Below are 25,749 nucleotides of genomic sequence, written 5' to 3' on the forward strand. Positions count from 1 at the left end.
AGCATCTCTGTTGAAATTAGTTTAGGGTATAATTGCAATATATGGTTGAAGTGTAGCCCAATTTCCAGACGCGATGCACCCCTCTGGTGTTCTAATTTAATTACTCTCCAGCACATTACCTGCGTTAAAACAAAGTGCAAGGCCTCTCACACCCAATTGAAATGCCACCTATGTGGGCTCTGGATGTCTTTGCAGGTTTCACAAGAACAGTCTGCTATGTTTTATTTAATGAAGAGGAAGTCTTCTTAATTTCCTTTTGCTGTTTTCACCTAAATATTCTGTTAAAAACCTAGAAGTAAAATCACAAATGAACTCTTTGTTTAAGTTGACATTTGTATTTATGGATTTGTTTTCTCTTCAGAGTACACCTGTGACAACATTATCAGCATTACAAGTACAAGGCCACCTGGTTGCTTCTCAAACTTCCCCGTTCCCGGCTACGGTAGCAGGTCACCATGTGGAGCAAGTGAAAAAACCAGGGCAAAACTTCATGTGCTTGTGGCAGTCATGTAAAAGGTAATTGTACATTGACTTAACCTCCTAACGTTATGCTTGGAGATACTTGCTAATCCCAGCTAGACGTTTGACTCTTTTTCCATTGCCATATTTGTGGTTATACGGGTGAAGTTTTTTATATATATATATATATATATATATATATATTTTATTTTGGTAGGTTTGACAAAAAATAGTGTCAACACATAATATGAAGGACAATAATGGAGAGTATTATATTGACAGAAATCTCATTAAGAAATAACAATCAACATAAAATAATATGTATGCCTGCTTAATTTTTGGATTAATTATAGAAAGAAGAGAAAATAAGGAGAGGGTGGTGAAGCAACAGGGACTGACTTCAGAATAGAAATAATAACAAAGGAAAGGGCTGTGGTGTTAAAGCGCGAGAACCAAGGTTACCAGATCTTACTAAAGGATCTAGAAGTGTTGTGAAGTATTTCACTGGGGTCATTTCATGTCAATTCATCACAGATTTTTACCATTTTTTTTTTAGTTAATAGAAGATGTCAAAACAACTATTTCTTTTTCATCCACTAGGGGTCACTGGAGTACTCTTGGGATATGGACGGCGTAGCAGAACAAAGGCACTGAATATTTAAATTTAGAACTCTCCACCCCTCCATATCCCAGAGTACCTCAGTGTACGACCTCAGTGTTTTTTCGGTGCTCACAGCACTAACATCGGCTTGTGGGAAGTCCCACATTTGGTGGAAGATTTTATTAATTTTTCATTTTTCTTTTTTTCTTTTTACTTTTTACACTTCCCTTCCCAGTTTCTAGAAAAACATGGGTCCGGGATGGTGCCGCTGCAAGGCAGCGCATGGCGTGTCGGTCCTCACAAAGAGCACCCTCACAGCCACAGGCAGCCCACTGTCTCCTGCAAGCTGGACGGAGCTTACAGAAAGAAGCCCCGTCACAGCCAGGAAGAAGCAAAGAGCTGGACGGAGCTTACAGAAAGAAGCCCCGTCACAGCCATGATGAAGTGATCAAGAAGCTGGACGGAGCTTACAGATAGAAGCCCCGTCGCAGCCATGATCTGAGGAGCTGGACGGAGCTTACAGATAGAAGCCCGTCGCAGCCATGAACTGAGAAGCTGGACGGAGCTTACAGATAGAAGCCCCGTCGCAGCCAGGACTGGAGACATGATCAAATAAGGTAGGCTGGGGAACGGGACGGTCAGCGCAGGCTGCCGCCCGATATGTGGGGGTATGTAATGCCGCTCCCGCCGCTCATGCATCTGGCCGTCACAACGCCCCAGCCGCTCCATACGGCAGCCGCTCCGTCCGGCCATCCCAGCCGCTACGTCCGGCCGCCCAGCAAGAACGCCACTCCGTCTACCCGCACACAGCGCTAAGAGGGTGGCAACGGGCCGCCGCTCCGTCCGGCCGCCTAGCAACGGCCACCCGCAGACGCTCCGTCAGTCACCAGAAGAAGCAACGGAGCGCTCCTGGTGACCTCCGCTGCTCGGCAAGAAAGCCTCCCTGCAATGATAAGATATTCCCTGGTTTCCCGCTGAGACACAGCGTTACAGGGAGCACAGGGGGAAGGGGGGCGGTGGAATCTGGCAGATTACAGCGGCAAGGTTATGTAATATCTATAAACCACAGTTTAATATATATATATGTGACATGTCACTAGATAATAGGCTATTGAGTCTATATTAATGATAGTGAGGCATGTATTGTAACACTGCAGGCATGTATTGTAACATGCCCTGTGATTATTACTGCATAATAGGCTATTTAGCCTATATATATTAATGTCTGTTATTATCACTATATTAATGTCTGTGGTTATCACTGTATAAGAGCATATATATATTATATATTTATTCGCACTAGAGCATGTGTTGTACCCTGCCTGTGATTATCATTGTATAATAGGCTATATTAACAATTGTTCTGTGATTATCAGGGTCAGCATGGCATGACGGCCATTTTAACCATGCTTCCTGTTGTTTTACAGTTGTAATTCCGGAACATTCCTGCCATACATCTCTACGCCACCAGAGGCGCAGGGGTGTTAGTGGGAATTTTTGGTTCGGGTTTCACATAGGCTGCCCATGTGAACTGCTTTTCAGTCAGAAATAAATATATATTACACACCTTCAGATAATAACTTTACTAAGTCGTGCAGGTGTCTGTCCGTTGCCTATTGTGTTGTCTGTCTGCATAGGAAGTAAGCTCCAGCGCAGACTAAAAATACTTTTAAACTAGACATAAACCTACCACATGTTCACTATGTGTGTAGGTTTTCAGAATCCCAGATCCTATGTTAAACATTGGCAATTCAAATTAACTCCGCTCCACAAGAGCGGTAAGATCGACGGAAGTTATTCCGCAAGCTCTAATGAAGGAGTCTTTCCAAAGGTACAATTTTCCTTTGGGTACCAAGGTGTTAATTTAACTGGTCTTATAATTTCATGCAGTCGGATAATTCTATGTCAGACCTCACATTAAACCAGCAGTCAGATAGTGCGGGGTTTGGGCAACCATACATTGCTAATGACCAGTGCGTCAATGTCTCGAATTTACAGAGACTAAGGAGACTCTTAACATCTAATCCGTCGAATTTAATAAACAACAGATTTTCAATGAATTCTTATTTAGAATATCTGACTAACATTTAAGTCTATTTACCCGTTTCCACATCTAAATGGGAGAATCCGCCATTGGTGAATTCGTCTGTGTCAAACATTATAAACACCCAAGATACATTTGGGTCACTAGGCGCTCTATGTATGGAAACAATGACGATCACGTTTGACTTATCGTTAATACAAAGCGGCAGAGTATCTCTGTAAAGCTTCTGCTGACGGCTGTTACCTCGATTCTCGCTTTTTAGCGTCGCTAGTTTCAGCACGACAAGGCCAGAAGTTGTTTGATAAAATTTCAAAACGTAAATACTTTGGTCCGGCGTTTAAAGTTTTTAGAATCCAGTCTTTTCAAGGCTGTGGTACAAGTCAAGACTTGTAACACCAGGGCGCTAAAGTCAAAACGACCTCTTAGGCCATCTCGAATTTCCAATTGTGGAAGCGCGCCTTTACACATTTGCCGGGTTTCCAAACATCCACTCATGGATATATCCGCTATTTAAAGGTTAACTGCCTCTGTCGGACGAAATTAAGAGTTTTGGCAGGTTGCCATTCAGTCTCTGCTGTTTTCAGCTGTTTTTATTTCCAGCCATGGTACACCAACAGAGTCAGGGTTACTTATTCCCCTCTGTTTGGCGTAACGAAACCAGAGGGCTCCGTCGCAGTCTCAATCACAGAGGGCTCCGTCGCAGTCTCAATCAGCAAGTCACTTACTGCAGTTTGGAAAATGGAATTTTCTGCGGTTAGTATTTGCATATTTGGAGCCACAAAATTGCATAATTGCGCTTGATCTTCAATACCCATTCCGGTTTGGTCACCGCATCACAGGTTCTAGAGTTTTGCAAAACGCCACAACCATTAACCATTTCATCTACCGGTTGGCTTCTTGTCAACGCCTCGGGTATTTACCAAAGTGATGTTGGTGATGATAGCTCATCTCAGAGCCCTGCCAGTGACAATCGTTCCATACTTAGACGATCTGCTCATAAGAACTCTGTCTCACCAGAGGTTCTTCTTACTGGCGCTACTAACGTACACCATGGTGGCAGGTCAAGTTCAAAAAGCAATCGAATCTAATTCCGTCTCAACGACTTCAATTCCTAGGTATGATTATAAATACGGTAAATCAAAGACATTTACCTACTACACCAGCAAGAACAAATATACCAGCTAGTACAATTAGTGCAAAAGCCACGCACACTAGCGGTACATTGGTGTATTCGCCTATTAGGAACAATAATGTGTTTTCAAAGCGCTTTAGTTCGCTGGGCTTCTCTCGCGTTTCCCACAGGGGGGCGAGGGTGTATATACTCTGGACGAGAGTCTCAGAGGTTGAGGAGTTGTAGTTAAAAAGGTCAGCGACAGGGGTTCTAAAACGGATCACGACAGATTGCTGTCTATAAATGTCCTGGAACTCCGTGCAATTTACAATGCACTACATGCTTCGCTTTCAGTCTGTCCAAGTACAGTCAGACAACGCAACGGGAGTTGCATATACAACAGGGAGGACCAAGAAGCTGCATGGCAATGCGGCAGGTAGCTTGAATCCTCAATTGCCCAGAACACCATTAGGTGATGTTGTCGACAGGGTTCATTCCGGAAGTGGATATCTGTTAGACAGATGATCTCACCCGTCGGGATTTATATCCTGAAAACTGGGCATTCAATCCAGAGGTGTTTCATATGTGAGTCCACAGAAGGGGTTACCCTTAGGTATACATGATGGCATCTCGCCAGAATTACAAATGCTCAGTATGTGTACAGAACGACAGATCACAAGGGCAGTGGCGGTGGAGGTGCTCACATTCGTGTGGTCATTCAGCATCGTGTATCTGGCTCCACCAGTTTCCGCTACTCTCTCCGTTGCTAAAACAAATCATAAGACAGTTCGTCACAGTCATACTGGTGATATCTCAAGGGTTTCCGAGAGCTTGCTTCTCGAATCTCCAAGGAATACTTGCACACGATCTTTGCCCGCTCATAATACGTCCAACCTGTTACAACAGGGACCGTTCTTTTACCCCTATTTACCTATGTACCGCGGCTGCGGTTGACGGGGTGGTGGTTCAGACCGCTCTCTTAAGAAAAGAGATAGGGCATTACAGTATCGGTTATACCAACCATGTTACGAGCTAGGAAGCCGCTTACGGCAGCTCATTCTTACAAAATTTCGTGTGTCTATATAGGTGGGTGTGAAGCTCGGAAGTTCCGACTTCATCTTTCAAGTTACCCGTATTCTGTTATTTTACACACGGGGTGGAATGGAAAACTGCATTTATCTGCACTAAGGGTGCAGGTATCTGTGTGGTCAATTTATTTTCAAAGACGTTTGACTCTATTGCGTCGGTACACACCTTTCTACAAGGTGTCATCAAAGTGCAGCCTCCATTTATCCCACCTACAGCGCCATGCGACTGGAAGCTGGGTTCAGATTTCTTACAGTTTTCAATATTTTGAACCCTTACAACAAATGGGGATTAAGTTTCTCACTGGGAAAACGTTTTTCTTCTAGCCTTAGCTTCGGCAAGGGTTTTGTTTTCACATTTAGGTGCCTTGTATTCCAAGCCACCATATTTGGGTTTTCTCATAACAAAGCAGAACTTCAGACGAATTCCGATTTCTTATTTTTCACATCAATAAACCAATAGTGGTTCCTGTGTTGACAGCACATTCTGGAATTCGGAATGTGGTACACGCATTACGCGTCTATATGTCCCGAACGTCTACAGTTCGTAATACGGATACGTTGTTGTTCTCTATGATGCTGCCAACTGGGGTTAGCCAGTTTCTCAGCAGACATTATCCAGTTTGATAAAAATGACTACAAGTCAGGCTTACTTTTAGGCTAAGTTACAGTCGCCTACGTCAGTAATAGCTCATCCCACAGGTTCTGTGGGAATGTCATGATCAGCTGGTCGTGAAGCGTCTACGACGCGGTTACATAGTCTTCAGTGCACACGTGTGTGCGCGTTTACACGTTATGAAACGGTTGCGGCATCAGCATCTAGCTTTGGCCGCCTACTGTTACAGGTGTCAAACAGCTCTCCCGCCCACGAGGGAAGCTTTGGTACGTCCCAAGAGTACTCCAGTGACCCCTAGTGGATGAAAAAGAAAATAGGATTTTGGTACTTACCAGGTAAATCCTTTTCTTTGAATCCATAGGGGGCACTGGACGCCCACCCAGAGCAGTTTTACCTGGGTTGTATTAAGCTCAGAGGAGCTTATGGTAACACATTTTACCTGGTTGGTATTAAGCTCAGAGGAGCTTATGGTAACACATTTTCACCGATTGGTTCAAATTATAAAGTTCTCTCGGTTATGGTGTCAACTGTTTAGTTGACAGTAACGTTATGGGTCAACTTTGTTGTTGTCCGTTATGTTATAGGAATTCTCCATTGTCAACCTCTCTATATAGTTCCTGTTCGCTCAGTAAAAAACACTGAGGTCGTACACTGAGGTACTCTGGGATATGGAGGGGTGGAGAGTTCTAAATTTAAATATTCAGTGCCTTTGTTCTGCTACGCCGTCCATATCCCAAGAGTACTCCAGTGCCCCCTATGGATTCAAAGAAAAGGATTTACCTGGTAAGTACCAAAATCCTATTTTCTGCTAAGTATCTCGACTGTCTGACAATTAGTTTATTAAATATTGATTTTTCAATGTATTAAATTATTTACTGATTCTGGCTTCTTTTTCCAGTTTATTTGAAGTATCATGGGTGCTTATTAAAGAATCACCATGAAATTTGGACCCCTAAGTTAACTTTTCCCCCTGGATCCAAAAATCTCAACCAAATTACTTTATCTGCCTCATGTTTTGCGTTACGGAAAAAACGCACGTTTTCTGAAAATTATTTAATTAAATTATTTAATAAATTGACATCAATATTTAATCAACTAATTGTCGAGACAGTCGAGATATTTGGCAGAAATAGTTGTTTTGACATCCTCTCTTAACCAAAATAAAGTTTGTAAAAGTCTGAGATGGGTGTTGAACATATTAAATTTTTTTGGGTGATCTTATGTGGAATGACCCATTGATGTATTCCATTTTATAAGTGTACCAAATTTGGTTAATTGCGTGTAGAGTGGAAAGGGAAGGTTGTAGCCAGTCTGCAGCAAATTGACATGTAACTGGTAAAACAACATGATGTATTAATTTATTTTAATGTTAATTAGTGTAGGGAACGTACATTGGAAAGAGGAGGAACCTGGGGAAAATGGGATCTCTGAATTCAGGTGGGTGGACAGGAACCATCTGATATCTGACCAAATTGTTACCAGATGTGACTATGGGAGCTATCTGTACAGCAACTACTCCAGCACCTGGGGGACGTGGATGGTGAAAACGTGTAGTACGGTGGGAATCGGGTACTACATTTTGAGGAGCATAAAGGTTTTTTTTATTTTAATTTTGCAGAAATGGAATTTGAGACAGTGTTTTGCTACATTTCTTTCCGTTTCCCCGATCTAGAGTCTTTCCCAAGCCTGTTCATAGGGGTCCTGGGTGGTAGGATCTATTGACGTAAATTTATAACCCAAGCAGCCAAGGTTTGAAGGCTACCAATTTGTTTACTGAAATAAAGTCAGGGTTATTGAAAAGCAGAACTACAAGTAGGTGTGTAGATGGGCGATGCAGTCAAGATCTGAATATTTGCATGAGGTACCCCAGTTGTATTCTCCTTTTATGAAACTTGGCTATAGAATAATGAGTATAACTTCCATATTTAATAGGTGTAGATATACCCAAAACAAATATATATCTGACACAGGAACGATTTAATGGCAAAAGAATGTTCTGCTAAGTCCACAGTGTAAGATTTTTTTTGTTTTAGCCTTTGAGTTAAAAAAAAGTTAATAAGTAAATACTTTCAATTTTCTGTTCTACAATGTATGCGGTGGCTTGCAGAAGGTGATAGGAAGAACTTATATTGCAACAAGTTTGTTTAACACAGACAAAATGTTTGCATTGTGGTTATTTATTTAACATGTAGGGCAAATTATATATGTTTTTAGATTCGGTTCAGCTTCCATATATATTCTTTGGTATTGTGAGTTCTGTTGAGATGGTGGGTGAATAGTTGCTCGGTGGAGGAATTTTGTTTAAATCTCGGTTTGATAAAGATAATAAGTTGCTTGCTAAGGCCCAAATGCCCAGCCTGATGAATTACCTTTGTTGCTAGAAGAAATTAGTCTTTTTGAGTGAATCCTAGCAAAGCAGAAGGCCCAGATGGAATTCAGGGAAAGGTTCTTAGTGTGCCGAGCAGTTAGGAGGGATTTTTACATTATTTAATTTGTCTCTCGCCCACTGTTTGTTCCAAAGAGGTTCAAATCTGCAATTATTGTCCCTGTCCCAAAGATTGGCACACCAAAGTGTTTAAACAACAATTGTCCCGTAGCCCTATATAATTGGTTGAAGGTTGAGTGCTTGGTGTTGAGGAAATTCACTTTGGGGGAAGTGCTGTTAAAAACAGGCGCTCTGCTGGGTCGCGTCCTCAGCTGCATTGTTTAATCATTATTTACTCACGATTGCGTCTATGCGTTGTTAAGACAATATCACTATTGTGGGGTTGATAAGTAATAAGGATGAGGGTTCCTACAGTAGTATAGTTAGACTGAAGCAGTAACTCAATGCCTCTAAAATGAAAAAGTTGATGGTTGATTTTCGGAAGAAAAATAAAATGCCTAAGCTACCAGTAGCCTTAGATGGCCTAACCACTCAGGTTTGTTCCTGAACTAGTAATTTGACATGGTCGCGAAATACTAGGAGGTCATCTTTTCTTTTTGAGACGGTGAAGGGCAGCCTGTTTGTAACATAACACATAATTGAGTGCGTCTTGATTTACGGCATCATTGTATGGTATGGCAACTGTGCTGCTGCCAAGCAAGATGTGCTTGAACCTTTAGTTAGGACTGTAGTAAAAGTGATCGGGGTGAAGTTGGCATGTACTCAGAACATATGAGAAGAGAGTTCTAAAGAGAACAAGGGATAATTTTATTTGCCCCGAGTCACCATAGGTCAGTTAATAATTTACCGTGAAACAGACAGTACAGAACTATGTTGACACGTACAAAGCAATAGTTTTTTCTGTCAACTGTATGTATTTTATATTGTCAAAATGCACTTATCTGAGTTCTTTGTGAAGAGAAGCTTTGCTTGTTTTTATCATTAAAATTACTTAGGAAAAAGTGGTGACCTACACCAGCCAGTCGTGACATGACTTCAGAGTTTGTAGTAAAATATAGATAATATGCGTCTAATGTGTGTTAGGGTTTTAGTTGCATTTTAAAAAAAATGTCTTGTGTTATTCTTTCAAAACTCCTTGTGTGTATCACTTCCTTTCTGTTATTTGTGCTTTAGTCATCCGTAGGAGGACTGATCAGTAGCTGCCACAGTCTCTCCAGGCATGTGTATTTTGTTAGTAAATAATCCATTCTCTTACCTAGTGATATGTATGTTTCTCTAGCATAGGGATATTGGGGACAGATTAGTACGATGGGGTATAGATGGGGTCCAAAGGAGCCAGTGCACTTTAAATTTCTTCAACTGGGTGTGCTGGCTCCTCCCCTCTATGTCCCCTCCCACAGGCAGTTTGGAAAAAAGCGCCCTCAGGAGAGGATGCACACTGCTAGCTCCAGAGTTTTTCTTCAATTTCATTTAAACTTTTACTTATTTCGGTATGCTGTTTGGGCCACAGCATACCTGCGCCGTGGGAGTTAGGGGGGGAGACGGTCACCGGCCTCATGAGGTGCAGATCCGCTTCTCCCCTGAGGGGGCTGTTTGTTCAGCGGGGCACTGCGCCTTAGCTGTCGCAGCCGCAGCTTGCCGCACACCCCTTACAGAGCCTGAAGGTGATCATCATGGTGAGTACAAACCGGGGGCCCCGCAAGGAGGGGGCCCCCCAGTTCATTGTGCGGCAGAAGCGTGGGTGAGGCATACGGGTACCTCCTGGGGAGGGGGACCCGCGGGTGCCCCTGCGTGAGACTGGCTGGAGGTGTGTTGTACCAAGCATTTATGTGAGGCCACACAGCCTGTGGAGACATAGCCAGAATAAAACTTATTAGTAGCTCCGGTGCCATAGAGGGGGGAGCGGAGCTACATCAGAGCGGGCTCAGTGGCATTTTGGCGCCTTCCTCTACATAAGCAGAAACCTCATACAGCTCCTCCAAATGGTCACATGATCACTGGTACCGGGTGTAGAGGGGGAGAGCCGCTATTAGTGCACAGTTTACGTTCCTCTGGGGAATTTTCTGTACAGCAGTATAACTGTTATATATTACTACATAAAACGCTGACAGTCTCACTGGGGCTGTACTGCGTTGGGTGTGCTGGTGTCCTCTCTTCTGTGTCTCCTCTCACATGCAATAGGGCAGGCTTGTATTGTATTCAGTCTGTGTTGTATGTGTATTGTTTCTGTATTTCATTATGGTGAAACAGAAGTCATGCAATGTATGTAATGCCAGATTCTCCCCTAGTTCATCGGGCCCCATATCCTGTGAGCAGTGTAGTCAGTCATCACAAAATGCTGATGATAAAATGGGGGAGAGTCCAGAGCCTTCCTGGCTGGGGGCTATAAAAACTATGATGTTGGATATGTCATCTCCGCTCACTGCCAATGCCAGTAAAACACAAGAACTGCAACAAGCAGTGGCTAGCCTAACTGCCAAGGCTGATGCTTCCCATCCCCCGCTGTCTATTACAGATGCACAAGACCGTGCTTTACCTGCAATTTTATCAGATTCTGATGATGTACAGGTGAATGGGGATGATGGGGATCCCATTAGTGGGGATTCCACCCCTACACAGGGTATAGAACCCCTCATATTGGCCATACAGGATGTGTTAAAGATCCCGCAGGAGGACGCTACAGCAGTCATTTTTTTCTCCCACAAGACAAAACCAACAGTCACTTTTCCTGATTACAAGGAATTGGATGATTTATTCAAAGTAGCCTGGAAAAATCCAGATAAAAAATATCAGGAGTCCAAAAGGTTTTTATATACCTTCCCATTTGCCCCTGAAGGCAGGAAATTCTGGGAAGAATCTCCAGCAGTAGACCTCTGTCTCTTGCCTTTCTAAAAAGGTGGTGCTCCCTGCTCCGGCCTATTTTACGGTAAAGAACCCGGGGGATTGGAAAATTGAGACCACTCTGAAAACTATCTACACTGCTGCAGGTGTAGCTCAAAGACCGGTCATTGCTGGTTGATGGATGACCCATTCATACATGGGCTACTCGGATTCAAGAGGGTCTTTCGGGTTATATGACCTTGGTTACTACTGTAACTTTCCTAAAACACATTCATGACACGGCAAGAGTCCTCTGTGACTCCCTTAAAGAGATTGGCAATATAAATTCTTGAACCACTGCTATGGCTGTGTCTGCATGCAGAGCCATATGGTTGCGTCAGTGGATGGCAGACGCTGACTCCAAACGTAATGTGGAATCTCTTCCCTTCACAGGTGAATGGCTCTTTGGAGTTGAATTGGACACATGGATCTCCAAGCTACTGCTAGGAAATCCACGTTTCTTCCTTCAGGGGCTCCGCCTGCTAGGCGTACCTACCCGGGACCGTCTACTCAGTCCTTTCGGTCCTCCAGATTTCGATCTAGGGCCCGGGGTGCCTCCAATGCAGCTAGAGGCTCCAGAGGTAAGCCTAAGAAACCAGCCGTTGCTAGCTCTCAGGAACAGAGCACCAGTTCAGCTTCCACAAAGACTTTGGCATGACGGTGCCCACCCCGAAGGGATCTCATGGTGGGAGCTCGGTTACGTCACTACAGCCACGTCTGGGATGGTTCCTGCCAAGATGGCTGGATAAGGGACCTTATCTCTCAGGGTTACAAGCTGGAGTTCGACGGTGCTCCTCCTCAATGATTTTTCAAATCAGGCTTGCCAGTTTTGGAAGATATGTGTGTTACGCTACTACTGGCCATCGAGAAGTTGGTCCAGTCCCAGGTAATTGTTCCAGTACCCCTGCTACAGCAAGGACAAGGTTACTACTCCAGTCTGTTCGTAGTACCTAAATCAGACGGGTCTGTGAGACCCATTTTCAATCTGAAGTCCTTGAATCCTTACCTGAAGGTTTTCAAATTCAAGATGGATTCTTTGAGAGCGGTGATCGCGGGCCTGGAACAACAGGAATTCCTCGGGTCCCTGGATATCAAGGATGCCTACCTACATATCCCAATTTGGCCTCCTCATCAGGCCTAGCTGTGGTTCGCCCTACTGAACGATCACTCCCAGTTTCAGGCGTTGTCCTTCAGCCTGTCTACAGCTCCGAGGGTGTTCACGAAGGTGATGGCGGAAATTATGTTCCAGCTCAGACTCCAGGTGGTCAGCATTGTCCCTTAACCTGGACGATCTCCTGATAAAAGCAAGTTCCAGGGAGCTTCTACTGCTCCATATAGATCGCACTATCCAACTTCTGTCTCACCACGGGTGGATCCTCAATCTACAAAAGTCTCAACGGGAACCATCTCAAAGGCTACTGTTTCTGGGTATAATACTGGATACTGTAGCTCAGAGAGTGTTCCTCCCAGAGGACAAGGTGAGAACACTTCAAGAGATGGTTCGCATGGTTCTCCGACCTGCTCGAGTTTCCATTCATTTTTGCATAAAATTGTTGGGGAAAATTGTAGCCTCGTACGAGGCTATACAGTTTGGAAGGTTCCATGCCAGACTCTTCCAATTGGACATCCTGAACAAGTGGTCCGGTTCCCATCTTCACCTGCTGGAAGGTCGACGTTTCGGGATTCAGGATTGGATCCTCCTCATGACGGATGCGAGCATGAGAGGATGGGGAGCTGTCACCCAAGGGGGCACAGTACCAGGGCAGGTGGTCTGCCTAAGAGGCCCTACTTCTGATCAACATTCTGCAACTTCAGGCTATCTACAATGCTCTGATTCAGGCCTCCCCTCTACTCAGGGATCAGGCAATCCAGGTTCAGTCGGACAACGCCATGGCAGTGGCATACATCAGTTGACAGGGAGGGACAAAAAGCAGGGCCTGCATGCGAGAAGTGTCAAAATTACTTCTCTGGGCGGAAAGAAATGCAAGAGCGCTGTCCGCGATTTTCATTCCAGGAGTGGACAACTGGGAAGCGGACTTCCTGAGTCGCCATGACCTCCACCTGGGAGAGTGGGATTACATCCTCAGGTGTTTCAACATATTGTCGACAGGTGGGGATACCCGCAGATCGGCATGATGGCGTCTCGCCTCCTCAAGAAGCTTCGCTGCTACTGCTCACGAACCAGAGACACTCAGGCGAGTGCAGTGGATGCACTGACGTCGCCTTGGTCTACCTATTCCCTCTGATTCCGTTGATCTCAAGGGTGCTCCAGTGGATCAGACATCACAGAGTACAAGCAATCTTGATTGCGCCTGATTGGCCCTGAAGGGCGTGGTATGCAACTCTTCTGGACATGTCCATAGAAGACCCTTGGCCTCTGCCGCTAAGAAAGGATCTTCTTCAGCAAGGGCCGTTTGTCTACCCGGACTTACGGCGGCTTCATTTGACGGCATGGAAGTTGAGTGGACCATCCTAGCTCACAATGGGCTTTCCAAAAAAGTAATTACCTCTATGGTGCAAGCCAGGAAACATGTGACGTCAAAACGCTATCATCATATCTGGAGGAGATATGTCTCTTGGTGCGGGGAACGCACGTACTGCCTGCAGAGTTTCACTTGGGACGTTTCCTCCGTTTCCTGCATGCTGGTGTAGATAAGGGCTTATGTCTGGGTTCCTTTAAGGTCCAGATTTCAGCTCTCTCAATTTTCTTTCAGAAGACATTGGCTGTGTTGCCAGAAGTTCAGACCTTCTTACAAGGAGTATACCACATACAACCTCCCTTTGTGCTGCCTACGGCACTCTGGGCTTTGGATGTAGTGTTGAAATTTCTATAGTCCTCCTGGTTTGAGCCTCTGATGACTATAGAAGACAAGTACCTCACATGGAAGACAGTGATGTTATTGGCCCTGGCTTCTGCTAGACGCGTCTCAGAATTGAGGGCCTTATTTTGTCAAAGTTCCTACTTGGTCTTTTACGAGGACAGAGCGGAGCTCCGGACTAGACGGCAGTTCCTGCCGGAGGTTGTCTTCGTAATCCACCTGAATCTACCTATTTTGGTTCCGTCCTGTTCTGACGCTTCGGCTCCTCTGGAGTCTTTGGATGTTGTGCGTGCTTTGAAGATCTATATCAGGCGCACTGTTCGGGTCAGGAAGATGGATTCCTTATTCGTGCTTTATGATGCGCAGAAAAAGGGTTGTCCTGCTTCAAAGCAGACCATTGCTCCTTGGATTAGGCTTACTATCCAACAGGCCTATGTGTTGGAAGCCTTACCTGTTCCTCAGTCTTTGAAGGCCCACTCTACAAGGTCAGTGGGCTCTTCCTGGGTGGCTGCCTGTGGAGTCTCGGCCTTGCAACTATGCCGAGCGGCTACCTGGTTGGGGAAGAACACTTTTTTGTGAAATTCTACAAATTTGATACCCTGGCCAAAGAGGATACCCAGTTTGGGCAGGCGGTGCTGCAGCAGTCTCCGCCCGTTCTGGAAGCTTTGTGACATCCCCATTATGCTAATCTGTCCCCAATATCCCTTATGGATGCTAGAGAAAATAGGATTTTAAATACCTACCGGTAAATCCTTTTCTCGTATTCCATAAGGAATGTTGGGCGCCCGCCTCTGTGCGGTGACTCTCTGCAGGTTCTCTGTTATGTGTTACCTGTTCAGCTGTTGCTGTTTTCTGTTGGCAGCTGTTGCTGGCCCGGTTATACTATGGTGTGTAAATTTTACCACACTTATTGTTATGTTCCTTCTCTCAAGTATGTCCTTTCTCCTTCGGGCACTGTTTTACCTATAACTGCTTGTGAGAGGTGGCATAGAGGGGAGGAGCCAGCACACCCAGTTGAAGAAATTTAAAGTGCACTGGCTCCTTTGGACCCGTCTATACCCATTGTACTAATCTGTCCCCAATATCCCTTATGGACTACGAGAAAAGGATTTACCGGTAGGTATTTAAAATCCTATATATTTTTTTAAATTATTACTTTTCTTTTTATTAAATGAGGCCTTTTACAGGAGGTATCCAATTACCAGAATTTTGTTTCAGATTTTTCCTGATGTTTCAGCTGTATTTTTATTTTATTTAAATTTTTTTACAGACTATCCAATTTGGTCGCCTGTAAAAAAAAAACACACAAAAACACACAGGTTCCCTGTTTTCAGGGATTTGGTTTCGCCTGCCGGAGGGAATGGGAAAATATTGTACAGGGAACTTTATTTCTCTGTCATATTTACATTACTGAGATAAATTAAGGGACCCTTTCATACTGTAGGTTGCAGTTAAACAGTGCCACCTGGAGGTTTACTAGAGATTGTGGAAGTGTTTTATATGGTTATACAGACCGCACCTTAGTATAAAATGTGAAACAACACTGTATGAGCAAAATATATTAATATGATAATTGGCTAAATAGAAGCATAGTGTACTTATATGTGTGTGACTTTTCTCCTTTTTTTTTTTTTTTTTTAGCATAAGAAACTTACATACTGTAGTTTGTCAAGTTAATCCACCAGAAGTGGCAAGAAATACAAATTATATGTAAAACTCTTTTAGAACAATATAACTACATAATTGTTTTTTTTTCTTTTCTTAAAAGGTGGTTTGAAACTCCGTCCCAAGTGTTCTACCATGCAGCAACTGAGCATGGGGGTAAAGATGTGTACCCTGGGCAGTGCATGTGGGAGGGCTGTGAGCCCTTCCAGCGACAGAGGTTTTCCTTTATCACTCACTTACAGGTAAAGACGAGCTGGATCTGTGCACTACTAATGTTATAATGTTGGTTATTTTGCTGCATTTTTGTTTTACATAGTTACTGTCTGTTGATAAACCTTACAGCATATTGGCAGTGTAATCTTTTTATTTTACTACAGTTCCGTTCTATATAAGTCAATAAATAAAATGATTATGCCTTTTTACAGGACAAACACTGCTCAAGGGAGGCTCTTCTGGCTGGCTTGAAACAAGAAGAGCAGGGCCAGGCTGGGAATCAAAAATCTTCCAATAAGTAAGGACAATAACTAGGTTTTAATTGCTAAATCTAAGCTAAAGAAGAAAAATATGTATGCATTTAATAATAATAATAATAATATTAATAATAATAAAAAATATTACATATTTCTTAATTACAAAGTCTCATTCTGTGTGTAATGTTGAAATATTTTTTTATATTGCGTTTAGATAACAAATTGTTCTACTTCTATGAAATAAAACATTAATCTGTTATGGTTCTGGGACTTCAGTTGGACATTTTCTGCTATTAGCTATAGTCCGAGAGTCACCTAAAGCTGTTATTGCAATCCTTCATAGTCTTACCCTGGTGTGCATAACTCACAGTACAAAGCCAGAGTGAGCTGTTAGCCACAATATATAGCAGTGTCCGTACATGGGATGCAATTAATATACCGGCTGTCGGGATCCCGGCGTTCAGGATACCGACGCTGGAATCCTGACCGCCTGTGAAATGCTGGCTGTCGCAATCCTAAATGCAGCCCCAAATGCCCACTCAGGTGGTGAGTCCACACCACCACCCGAGTGGGAATATAAGCTTGCCACCGAGCCTGGAGCGTGGCGAGTGCAGCAAGGCATTCCGTCAGATTTTGACGGGATGCCGCTGTCGGTATAGTGACAGCCATCAGGGATGGCTGTCTCCCAGGATGCCGGTCTCCCATATATATTCCTCCATACACATACTGTGTATATTGACTGCCAGGGGCCATTGAGAACCTCAGTGAGTCATTTTGTTAATGCTTCATAAGAAGTACTAATGTGAAGATGTCTTTAAATGAAATTTCCGCTAGTGAGTGTATAAAATAAATTGAGAGGTATCCTATTAGCCCCGTTAATTTTTCGGCTAAAAAAAATGGGCTAATATCTCAATTTTAGTCTGCTGGTTTTGGCCTATTCTATTAAAACCCTTTTTTTTCCAGATGAAAAATGGGCCACTGTTGGCTGCTAACACATGGGGTCCGAGATAAGTTCCTGGAGCCATGTGTTATTGCGGGTCTGAAGGGCCACTTATCTGGGATTATGCTTCACGTGCCTGATGCTCCTGAAGCATAATACCCGATAAGTGGCAGCATCAGGGTTAACAGGATAGCCCCCTGGCGAACCTATTAGCAGTGGTAAATCACAGCTGCTAGTAAGATATCCCCCACTCTGTGCATTTCTCTATTACCATAGGACTCATTTACTTTTTAGGGGAAAAGAATGTTATATGTGTTGCATATTCTAATGAGTGCTGTTTTGCAGACAATCCTCTTCGGGGACACCCACTCCCCGTGCTCAGAAAGCTATTGTGAACCATCCAAGTGCTGCCCTCATGGCACTAAGGCGGGGATCAAGAAACTTGGTTTTTAGAGACTTCACAGTGAGTTCCCTTATATAGCTATAACAATTTGTGCTTTTGTGGGCTTGATTCACTCAACTGGTTTGATTTCTATTCATATGATTACATATTTAATGGAAATGTCTGTTTTCTTGTGTTTGTGTAAAGGATGAAAAAGAGGGACCAATCACTAAACACATCCGATTAACAGCTGCCTTAATATTAAAAAATGTTGCTAAGCACTCAGAATGTGGTCGTAGGTAAGTGTAACTAAAGTACTGTTCTTCCTACAGTTACTTCCTAGAATAGGCATAAATGTGTATATTTAACGCTGACTTTTATTCTTGGGAGACCCAATGAGTGAAGAGACTGATTGCTAGCACTAATAGGGAATGTGTGTATGCCCAGGCATAGCTCATAGTTATGGGACTGTTACAAGGAGGAGTCAGCAGTAGTGTCAGTCACTGTACAGATGTATTAATGGGAGGCAGAGCTGGAATGCTGGAGAAGTCAGGAGGGTTACAGACTCTGGAGCATATGTATCAAAGCCTGGAGTGTGTCTCCAAGCTTTGATACATATGCCCCTATGAAAGACTGTTCTTGTATATGGACTATTGATGTTGTGACATCTGGCCATCATAAAGAGCAGAGTCAGGGCTGGATTCTGATGTGTAAGGAATACTGTACATATAAAATGCAAATTCAGCAGGAAGTGTCTGTAGGAGATAGAAGCCTCATGCATGCATCTGAAGACGCAGTATTGGCTCACCATCGTGGCCATCTGTTGCATCACTTGGCCAGTCTGTGTGAGAGGAAACTTACTCGGTCCGTGGTCAGCCAGTTCCAGGAAGTTTTTGTCTGACGCCACAAACACTGGGCTCAGCACGTCTGCCAGACGATCCCAGCTGCTGCTCCCCAAATGCTGCTGCATGTAAATCATGCTGTGGATAAGGGGGGCTGCGGGTGATATCACAGGACACGTTCTGCACATGTGCAGACTCACAACAATTGGATTTCTACGTGAACCATCGGGTTTGTGTACAAATCCGAATCACGCTCTCAGTGCTGCGCTTAGGTGCATGATCTGCATTGCAGGTATAGCGTTTTGTGATTGGAACTGGTGTATGTGAATAAAGCAAGTTGTTTTGCTGCAGATAGGTTTGCTTTTGAAGTGCCATCCTACAATATGAGATCTTTATGTATTTTGTAGTAGGGCTTTCCAATAGTGGCTTGTCTGCAGTTAAACGCTCTGTATAGATATATACATCTATTTCCATGTATTAATAGATGTAACAGTATGTAGTTCATGTAACAAAGGTACAGAAAGATAGAAGACCCTGTATATCGGCGTTTCAAGAGACCTGTGTAAAAAATGATTACCACACTGAATAAGTGTAGCCTGCATACCCACAATAGGAAGAACAGCTGGCTGTGCTACAAGGTAAAACTATGTCATTCCCAGGGAATGCATATGTAATCCCGGCTGACGGGATCCCGATAGCGGCATCCTGTCAGGTGGAATCCTGGTAGCGAGTCCCCTTCCGACCGACAGCATTTTACCGGCTGTTGGGGTTCCGTCACTGGTCTTGTGACCGCCGGGATCCTGTCAGCTGGTATTTTAACTGCATCCCATTCCCAATGTGTGATAATAAAATCACCTATCAGTGTACTTTGTAAAACCATAAATCAACATAAGATGAACTCCCTATGCCAGTGGTTCCCAAACGCTGTCCTTAAGGGACACCAACAGTCCAGGTTTTGGGGATATCTCCTGCTTGTACACAGATGGTATAATCAAACTGACTAAAGAACTAATTAAGTCACCTGTGCCTCAGCATGGATATACTTTAAAACCTGGACTGTTGGGTGCCTTGAGGACCGCATTTGGGAACCGCTGCTCTATGCTATGAAATCAAGATTATGACTAAGTGAGTATCTGTATTCAAAATTATGCACAAGGGAGTAGGCATAAATAATAGGGATGAAATAAGTGCTGTTAACACTATAAAACCAATAATAGGAACGCAGCTTTAAATAATGTAAAAGTAAAAACCTCCAATTACAAGCAAAATAAAACTGAGATGACCTCGTTCTGCCATGTGGCACAACCAGATGTGTCCGCACACAACATTTATTGAATCATGCGGCCAGGAGCAGAATGAGGTTGCGCTGAATGTACGTGTGTACACCTGTGTGTGTTTATCTGTCTGCTGTGTGGTTAGTAAGCATTTCCTGTGCATGTGTCCTTATGTTCTTTACTAGCATGTTGTTTTATTCCCATCCAGATCATTAAAAAGACATGAAAATCAGTTATCGGTTCTAGCCCTTAGTACTATGGAAGCTTCCTCCACACTTGCCAAATGCCTTTATGAACTCAATAGTACAACTCATAGTACAGAACAAGAAGCACCCTGTGAAATGCTACATTGAGAGGAGTGTACCCATTGTACAATTAGGACTGTGGTAATCACACAACATTTCAAATACTGTTACTGAAAAGGAAAGCACTAAGTCTTAATGGAGACCATAGATTGCATTATTATCTCCTCCCATGTTGCAAAGAGGAAGCATCATGTTCTGATCACTGAATGGATCCCTTTGTTCTCTGTAAGAAGACAACAAGAAACTGTCATTGGGATTTCCAACCGGCGGTCTGCAGGATGTCTCTCTCAGTTGATAGGTCCTGAAGGAAACTGGTGTGTTCAGAATTCAATACCATCCACATTGGAGTATACTTGGAAGCGTTGTAAAACCTACATAAAAGCAGATAAAATAGAAGCATTAAATATTTTTATCTATATCCAAAAGGAGCACATTTTTATATTTACAGAACTGTTTGAGCTGGTTTGAATAAATAAAAATTCAGCACATCTGTAACCCCCTGATGTTGGTGGGTGCCACCAATTTCTCGCTATGGATTGCGTGTTTTGTTTAGAAATCAGTAGCTTGGTTTTCTTACTTGAGCCAATATATTTTCACGTATTTATTATCATAAAAATTTACCAGTCTGAATAGATCTTGTAAATATTTGTGTATAGAACACCTTTCATGCCACTGCAGCCACTGGAAGACATGCATTCTGTGGTGTCCTAGAAGCATTATAGCTAGGTTCTAAAGTTTTCTAGACTTTCCTGTCAATTGTAACTAATTGTGATATATTCTACGCAGTGGATGAATGTTCTTTAAATTTATGTAAATAATTCTGGAAAGGTACTGATGCTGTAAAGTCAAAACAGTTTTGTGGAACTGTGATATTTCCCCACTTTTTTTATTTTCTTTTTTTTCCCCTCTTTTTAATTTGTATTATACACCTTGTAGAACTCATTTTGCTGGCTGAAAGAGTATGGAAATAATATATCACATGTCATTTTTGTAGAAGAAAAACTATTTGAAGGTATTTTTGGTTTTTCCCCTGACATATATCCACTGTAAACGTTTGTCATAGTGCAGGCTCAGCGCTTGTACAGAATTTTTTGTATTTGTAAATTGGTTTAAATACATGGATTTTTATACAGGTTTTCTCCTGTGTTATATTTGCATTATGTGCAGGTATGATATTTTCTTCACTACTTTTTCTATCTTAATATAGTGTGGAATTTTATTGTATTATTCTTCCATTCTTAATACTGTACCACATTCCTGCTCAGATCCCGCTCACGTCTTTAAATTTGTCTTTCCTCTCCCACCCTCCCACCTTGGCGTGAAGTGTATCCATTTATAACTGCCTATTGCCTGTTGTATTAGCATCCAAAAATGTGGAAACAATTCCCAACCACCATTTCTGCTGTGTCCGTAGGATGTGCAGTAAAGATATAGACCTAACAGTTTATGTTCTAGAATGGCTTTATTTACTTTGGTGACTGTTTATAGTTTTTAAATAAAAGACTGAACATTTCCTGGTCTCTTATTTCTGAGGATGTACATCATATTGGTGAAAGCAAAGCAATGAGCAGCCATACCATATTAAAATTCCCAGTGTTGGCCATAGCAGGTTGCATAATTCCAAGCCACTTTTAATGATGATGTACTATTCAGTACTTTAATGAATTCGCCATGTGTAATGTTCCTCCCTCATTACTGCGCTCACATTTAAAGAAAAACAAATATTTTATAAATGGAAACTTATCTGGAGTGTTATTTTAAAATTATATTTCAAATAAAATCTTAAAGGAATTGCTCTTCTCTGATTGCTTAAACTGATAAGTAACATGGGTTCAGCAGCTGCCCAGTGATGCAAACCGCTAAACAATAGGTGTAACGCTTGCCCTGGTTACAGTTTGGAAATTCAGTTGTGGGTGACTTACTCAAAGCCTTTGCTAGAAATGAACACAGCACTGATTACTATGCAGATTTCTTGCACAGTTGACACATGGAGTAGGAGATGCGCACTGCCCGCAGGAGTGAGTTTTCCTGAGCTGTGGGGATCCCAGGCATGGGAACCCACATTGGGGTCCGTGGGCATGTTCTTATTCCTTCATTTTTGGGGGGGATTTTTAACCAAATTGTCATTGCCCCATTATATATTTCTTCGATTACTGCATATGATGTATATTGTGCATGTACTTTTCAGGTCTAATCCAAGTATTGTAATGTAACACTGCTCATTCTAGGTGATATGTTTACACATACTTTTATGTTATACAAATAAGCAATATGTTTAGGAAGACTCCTTTTCAGTTCTGTCTCCTGTTTTTTCCTATATATATATATATATATATATATAGAAAAAGCAAATCAGAGGGGGCACTCACCAGACTTCTTTGTATTTTAACAAATGTTCATTTATTGAAGATAATACTTTACATGATCATCAATTTCTCAATTCCTCAAGCGCTTTCGGCCCGAATCAGGGGCCTTCCTCAGGAGGTACTGTATAAAGATCACCACTTTCACCAATCGTGAACAATGAATCCAGGCATCCAGCAGCAACACTGGTTCTGCCTGACTGGCCCTAAATACCCCAATCACTTAAAAATAGCGCCAAAATCGACTGTGATGTCATTAGAGAGCGACACAAGTGTTCTCAACTATGTAAATACCTAGCCATATGGGGGAAATAAACACAACAAACCAAACTCACCCCCAACACAGGATATAGGCAAATCGGCTCATGTCCGCTCAGTCCGGTGCATCAGAAGATGCCACCATAGCACCTCATGCGCCGCTGGGACTCCGGAGCGATCACTTCCGGTCTGTGGAACGCACAAGTCGCACGACCGGAAGCGCGCGTGTGAAACGCAAACAGGAAGTGAAGTTCCGTTTTATCGGACATCACTGTCTCACAACAGACTTTGGTTATAATATACTCAACAAGAAATAATTAAAGTAATGGCGTGTAAGTGATATAGTGCATCTAACATGCACCCATAGGGTACTAGAGCCAGGCAATGCAGAGTAGAGGATTCCTATTATAAAATCACGTAACAGATCAACATCAACCAGACAACATGCATATTTGTCCAGATCCTCAAGGTACAGCAGAAATACAGACACTACTATCTTTCATTGATTTATACACCCATTGTTGGGCTGCTAGTCCATAATGTCATGCACCCTCCTGCAATTTAAACTGTATCAAGTGGATCAAAGCAAGCATGCATAATTAAAACCAATGGATTCTTTAGTGTATTCATCAAATATCTGTATATGCACCATACAGTGTCCCTGTTGTAAAAATATTCATTGTATTACTAACACTGTATATACTAATAACACCAAAGAATCATATAAAAAAATATGCAAAAAAGGAAAAAAAAGGAAAAAAAAGGCAATAAGAGGGCATGCATCGGGCAAAAAAGGTCTAAAAAAGAATCTAACGTAGAAATATATTAAGCGGGTTGGACTCATTCAGACCATTCGGTGTTACGGAGCCAAGTCTGTGTATCCATCTTGCTTCAAGCTTCCTAAGGAGGAGTGAGCGATCTCCCCCTCTCGTTGGGATGGGGACCCAATCTATGATTCTGCATTTTAAAGATGCCACTTGGTGTCCTTCCTTTAGGAAATGTAGAGCCACCGGTTTATCGGTACTGCCTGTTTGAAGCGCTTGGTGTATTGAGCTGCGGTGGTTGGCCATTCGTTCCCTGAATGAACAGGTGGTCATTCCCACATATGGCAGTCCACATGGGCATAGTAGCATATACACAACATGGTCCATCCGACAATGTAACCGGTACCGGATGGTGATTGGTTTTCCACTCAACGGATGTGGAAACTTATCTCCGACCAGCATTGAGCGACATGTCACACACCCCAAGCATTTAACGCAGCCTTTTCTTGTTTTATGTAACCAATTCTTTGCTGAATCCCCAGTTTGTCGGGTAGGGTGCATCAGTAGTTGTTTCAGGTTACGACCACGTCTAAATGCTAACATGGGTGGTTGTTCCAATGCTTTCTTAAATTTTGGATCTGAATTTAAGATAGGCCAGTGCTTCCTTAGTGATGATCTAATAGCTGGCGACTTGGCGTCAAACTGTGTGACATATATCATCCGCTGTTCTTTGGTCGGTTTTACTTCACCCACACGTGATCGTGCTCTTACCAGACATTTACTGATAGTGTCATTACTGTACCCCCTCTGAGAAAAGCGAACCTTCATCTCTTCAATCTGCTCTTCAGCAGTCGTTGGATTCGTATTATTTCTCAAAACTCGCATAAATTGTGAGATTGGAAGGCTTGATCTTAGAGCTGGCGGATGGTTACTTGTGGCGTGCAGAATTGTATTGCGGTCCGTCTCTTTTCTAAATAGTGTAGTCCCTAGTTTGGTTCCATCCCGGAAGATAGTCAAGTCTAAGAAATTAACAGACTTCATATCTGAATGTCCCGTAAAACGCACGGTGGAGTCCAGATTATTCAGATATTCTAACATCTCGTTAAACTCAAATTCAGTACCGTCCCATAGCAAAAACACATCATCTATGAAACGTTTATAATACACAATCTTAGTGCTGTATTTCGGCATGATGTTTACCGTTTCATATTCATGCATAAATATGCCTGCATAAACAGGTGCCACGTTCGAACCCATGGCGGTCCCTGAGCATTGCATATAATACTCTCCTTGATACATGAAGTGATTGTTAGTTAGTATCATCTCTAAGAATGCCAGAATACAATCAATAGGAATGGTACCAAAATCAGTGGATACAAGTAGGTTCCTTACTGCCTCTATACCCAGCCTATGGGGAATGATCGTATACAGTGACGATACGTCTAGTGTTACAAGTAACACATTCTCTTTAATGTCCCCAAGGTCCATAATTCTATCCAAAAAATCACCAGTATCTTTCAGATAGCTTGGTATGAAGGGTATCAATTCTTGAAGGAAACCATCCAAGAATATGGCTAACGGTTGTAAAAGTGACCCCCTAGCAGAGATGATAGGTCTGCCAGGGGGGTTAACCAGAGACTTATGGACCTTGGGAAGCGTATAAAGCATCGGGCAGATAGGAAAATCTACCTTTAAGTATGTCGCCATCTGTTCCGTCAACCATCCCATGTTGACCGATCTATCAATTAATGTGTCAACCTTTCTTTTTACCAGAGGCATGGGATTATGCGTGCATTTGGAATAAACATCAGGGTTTGCCAATTGCCGCCTGACCTCAGCATCATAGCTATCAAGATTCTGGATCACCACGGCACCGCCTTTATCAGCGGGCCGAATGATGATTTTATCATTGTTTCTCAAGGATCTTAAAGCTGTACGTTGGTCAGGTGTCAAATTTGGGAAACCCCCAGAGGTATCATTTCTAAAATCATACTCGGTCATCCTTAAAAAGGTCCGTATACTTGGATTCGATGAGGGGGGGTCAAACAGACTGGGTTTTTTAAGTATTTTGGGGTCAGTTAAATCCACACCCTCTTTCATAGTTCTGTCCCCAAAGAACTCGCGCAAGCGCAGCTTGCGCCCAAATTTATAATGGTCAACCGCTAAATTGAAATCGTCGTGTCTGGAGGTGGGTACAAAAGAGAGACCTAATGACAAAAGTGAAGACTCCCCTTTTGTCAGAACGTGATCAGATAGATTGAAAATACTATTCAATCCTTTTTTCTCCTCGCTCTTCTTTTTAAAGCTGCCTCTTCTTGGGTGGGGTCTTCTTGGTCTACTGGGTCTCTTGAGGGGGGTGGACGTGTGCCTCTGCCTAAAAAACCACTCGGTGGACGAGTCCCTCTGGCTTCAGAATCTGAAGCTGTCTGTGATGTCGAGGAGTCACTGTTCTGTTGGAATCTATTATGATAGGGTCTATTCTGTC

The 25,749-nt window shown here is 42.9% G+C and overlaps 1 protein-coding gene across 1 annotated transcript in view; it reads left to right on the forward strand.

Annotated features, from left to right (window-relative positions):
* Window positions 1-21,391, forward strand: part of ARID2 (AT-rich interaction domain 2) — a 214,070-nt gene extending 192,679 nt beyond the window's left edge. Inside the window, exons 16-21 of the mRNA XM_063927351.1 lie at window positions 362-516; window positions 15,770-15,908; window positions 16,092-16,177; window positions 17,422-17,539; window positions 17,666-17,757; window positions 19,783-21,391. Of these exons, the coding sequence (XP_063783421.1) occupies window positions 362-516; window positions 15,770-15,908; window positions 16,092-16,177; window positions 17,422-17,539; window positions 17,666-17,757; window positions 19,783-19,927 (735 nt within the window). The 3' untranslated portion in view covers window positions 19,928-21,391. The remainder of the gene's footprint in view (window positions 1-361; window positions 517-15,769; window positions 15,909-16,091; window positions 16,178-17,421; window positions 17,540-17,665; window positions 17,758-19,782) is intronic.
* Window positions 21,392-25,749: the final 4,358 nt, after the last annotated feature.

Source organism: Pseudophryne corroboree, chromosome 6 (assembly GCF_028390025.1).
Source record: "Pseudophryne corroboree isolate aPseCor3 chromosome 6, aPseCor3.hap2, whole genome shotgun sequence".
Taxonomy (NCBI): Eukaryota; Metazoa; Chordata; class Amphibia; order Anura; family Myobatrachidae; genus Pseudophryne; species Pseudophryne corroboree.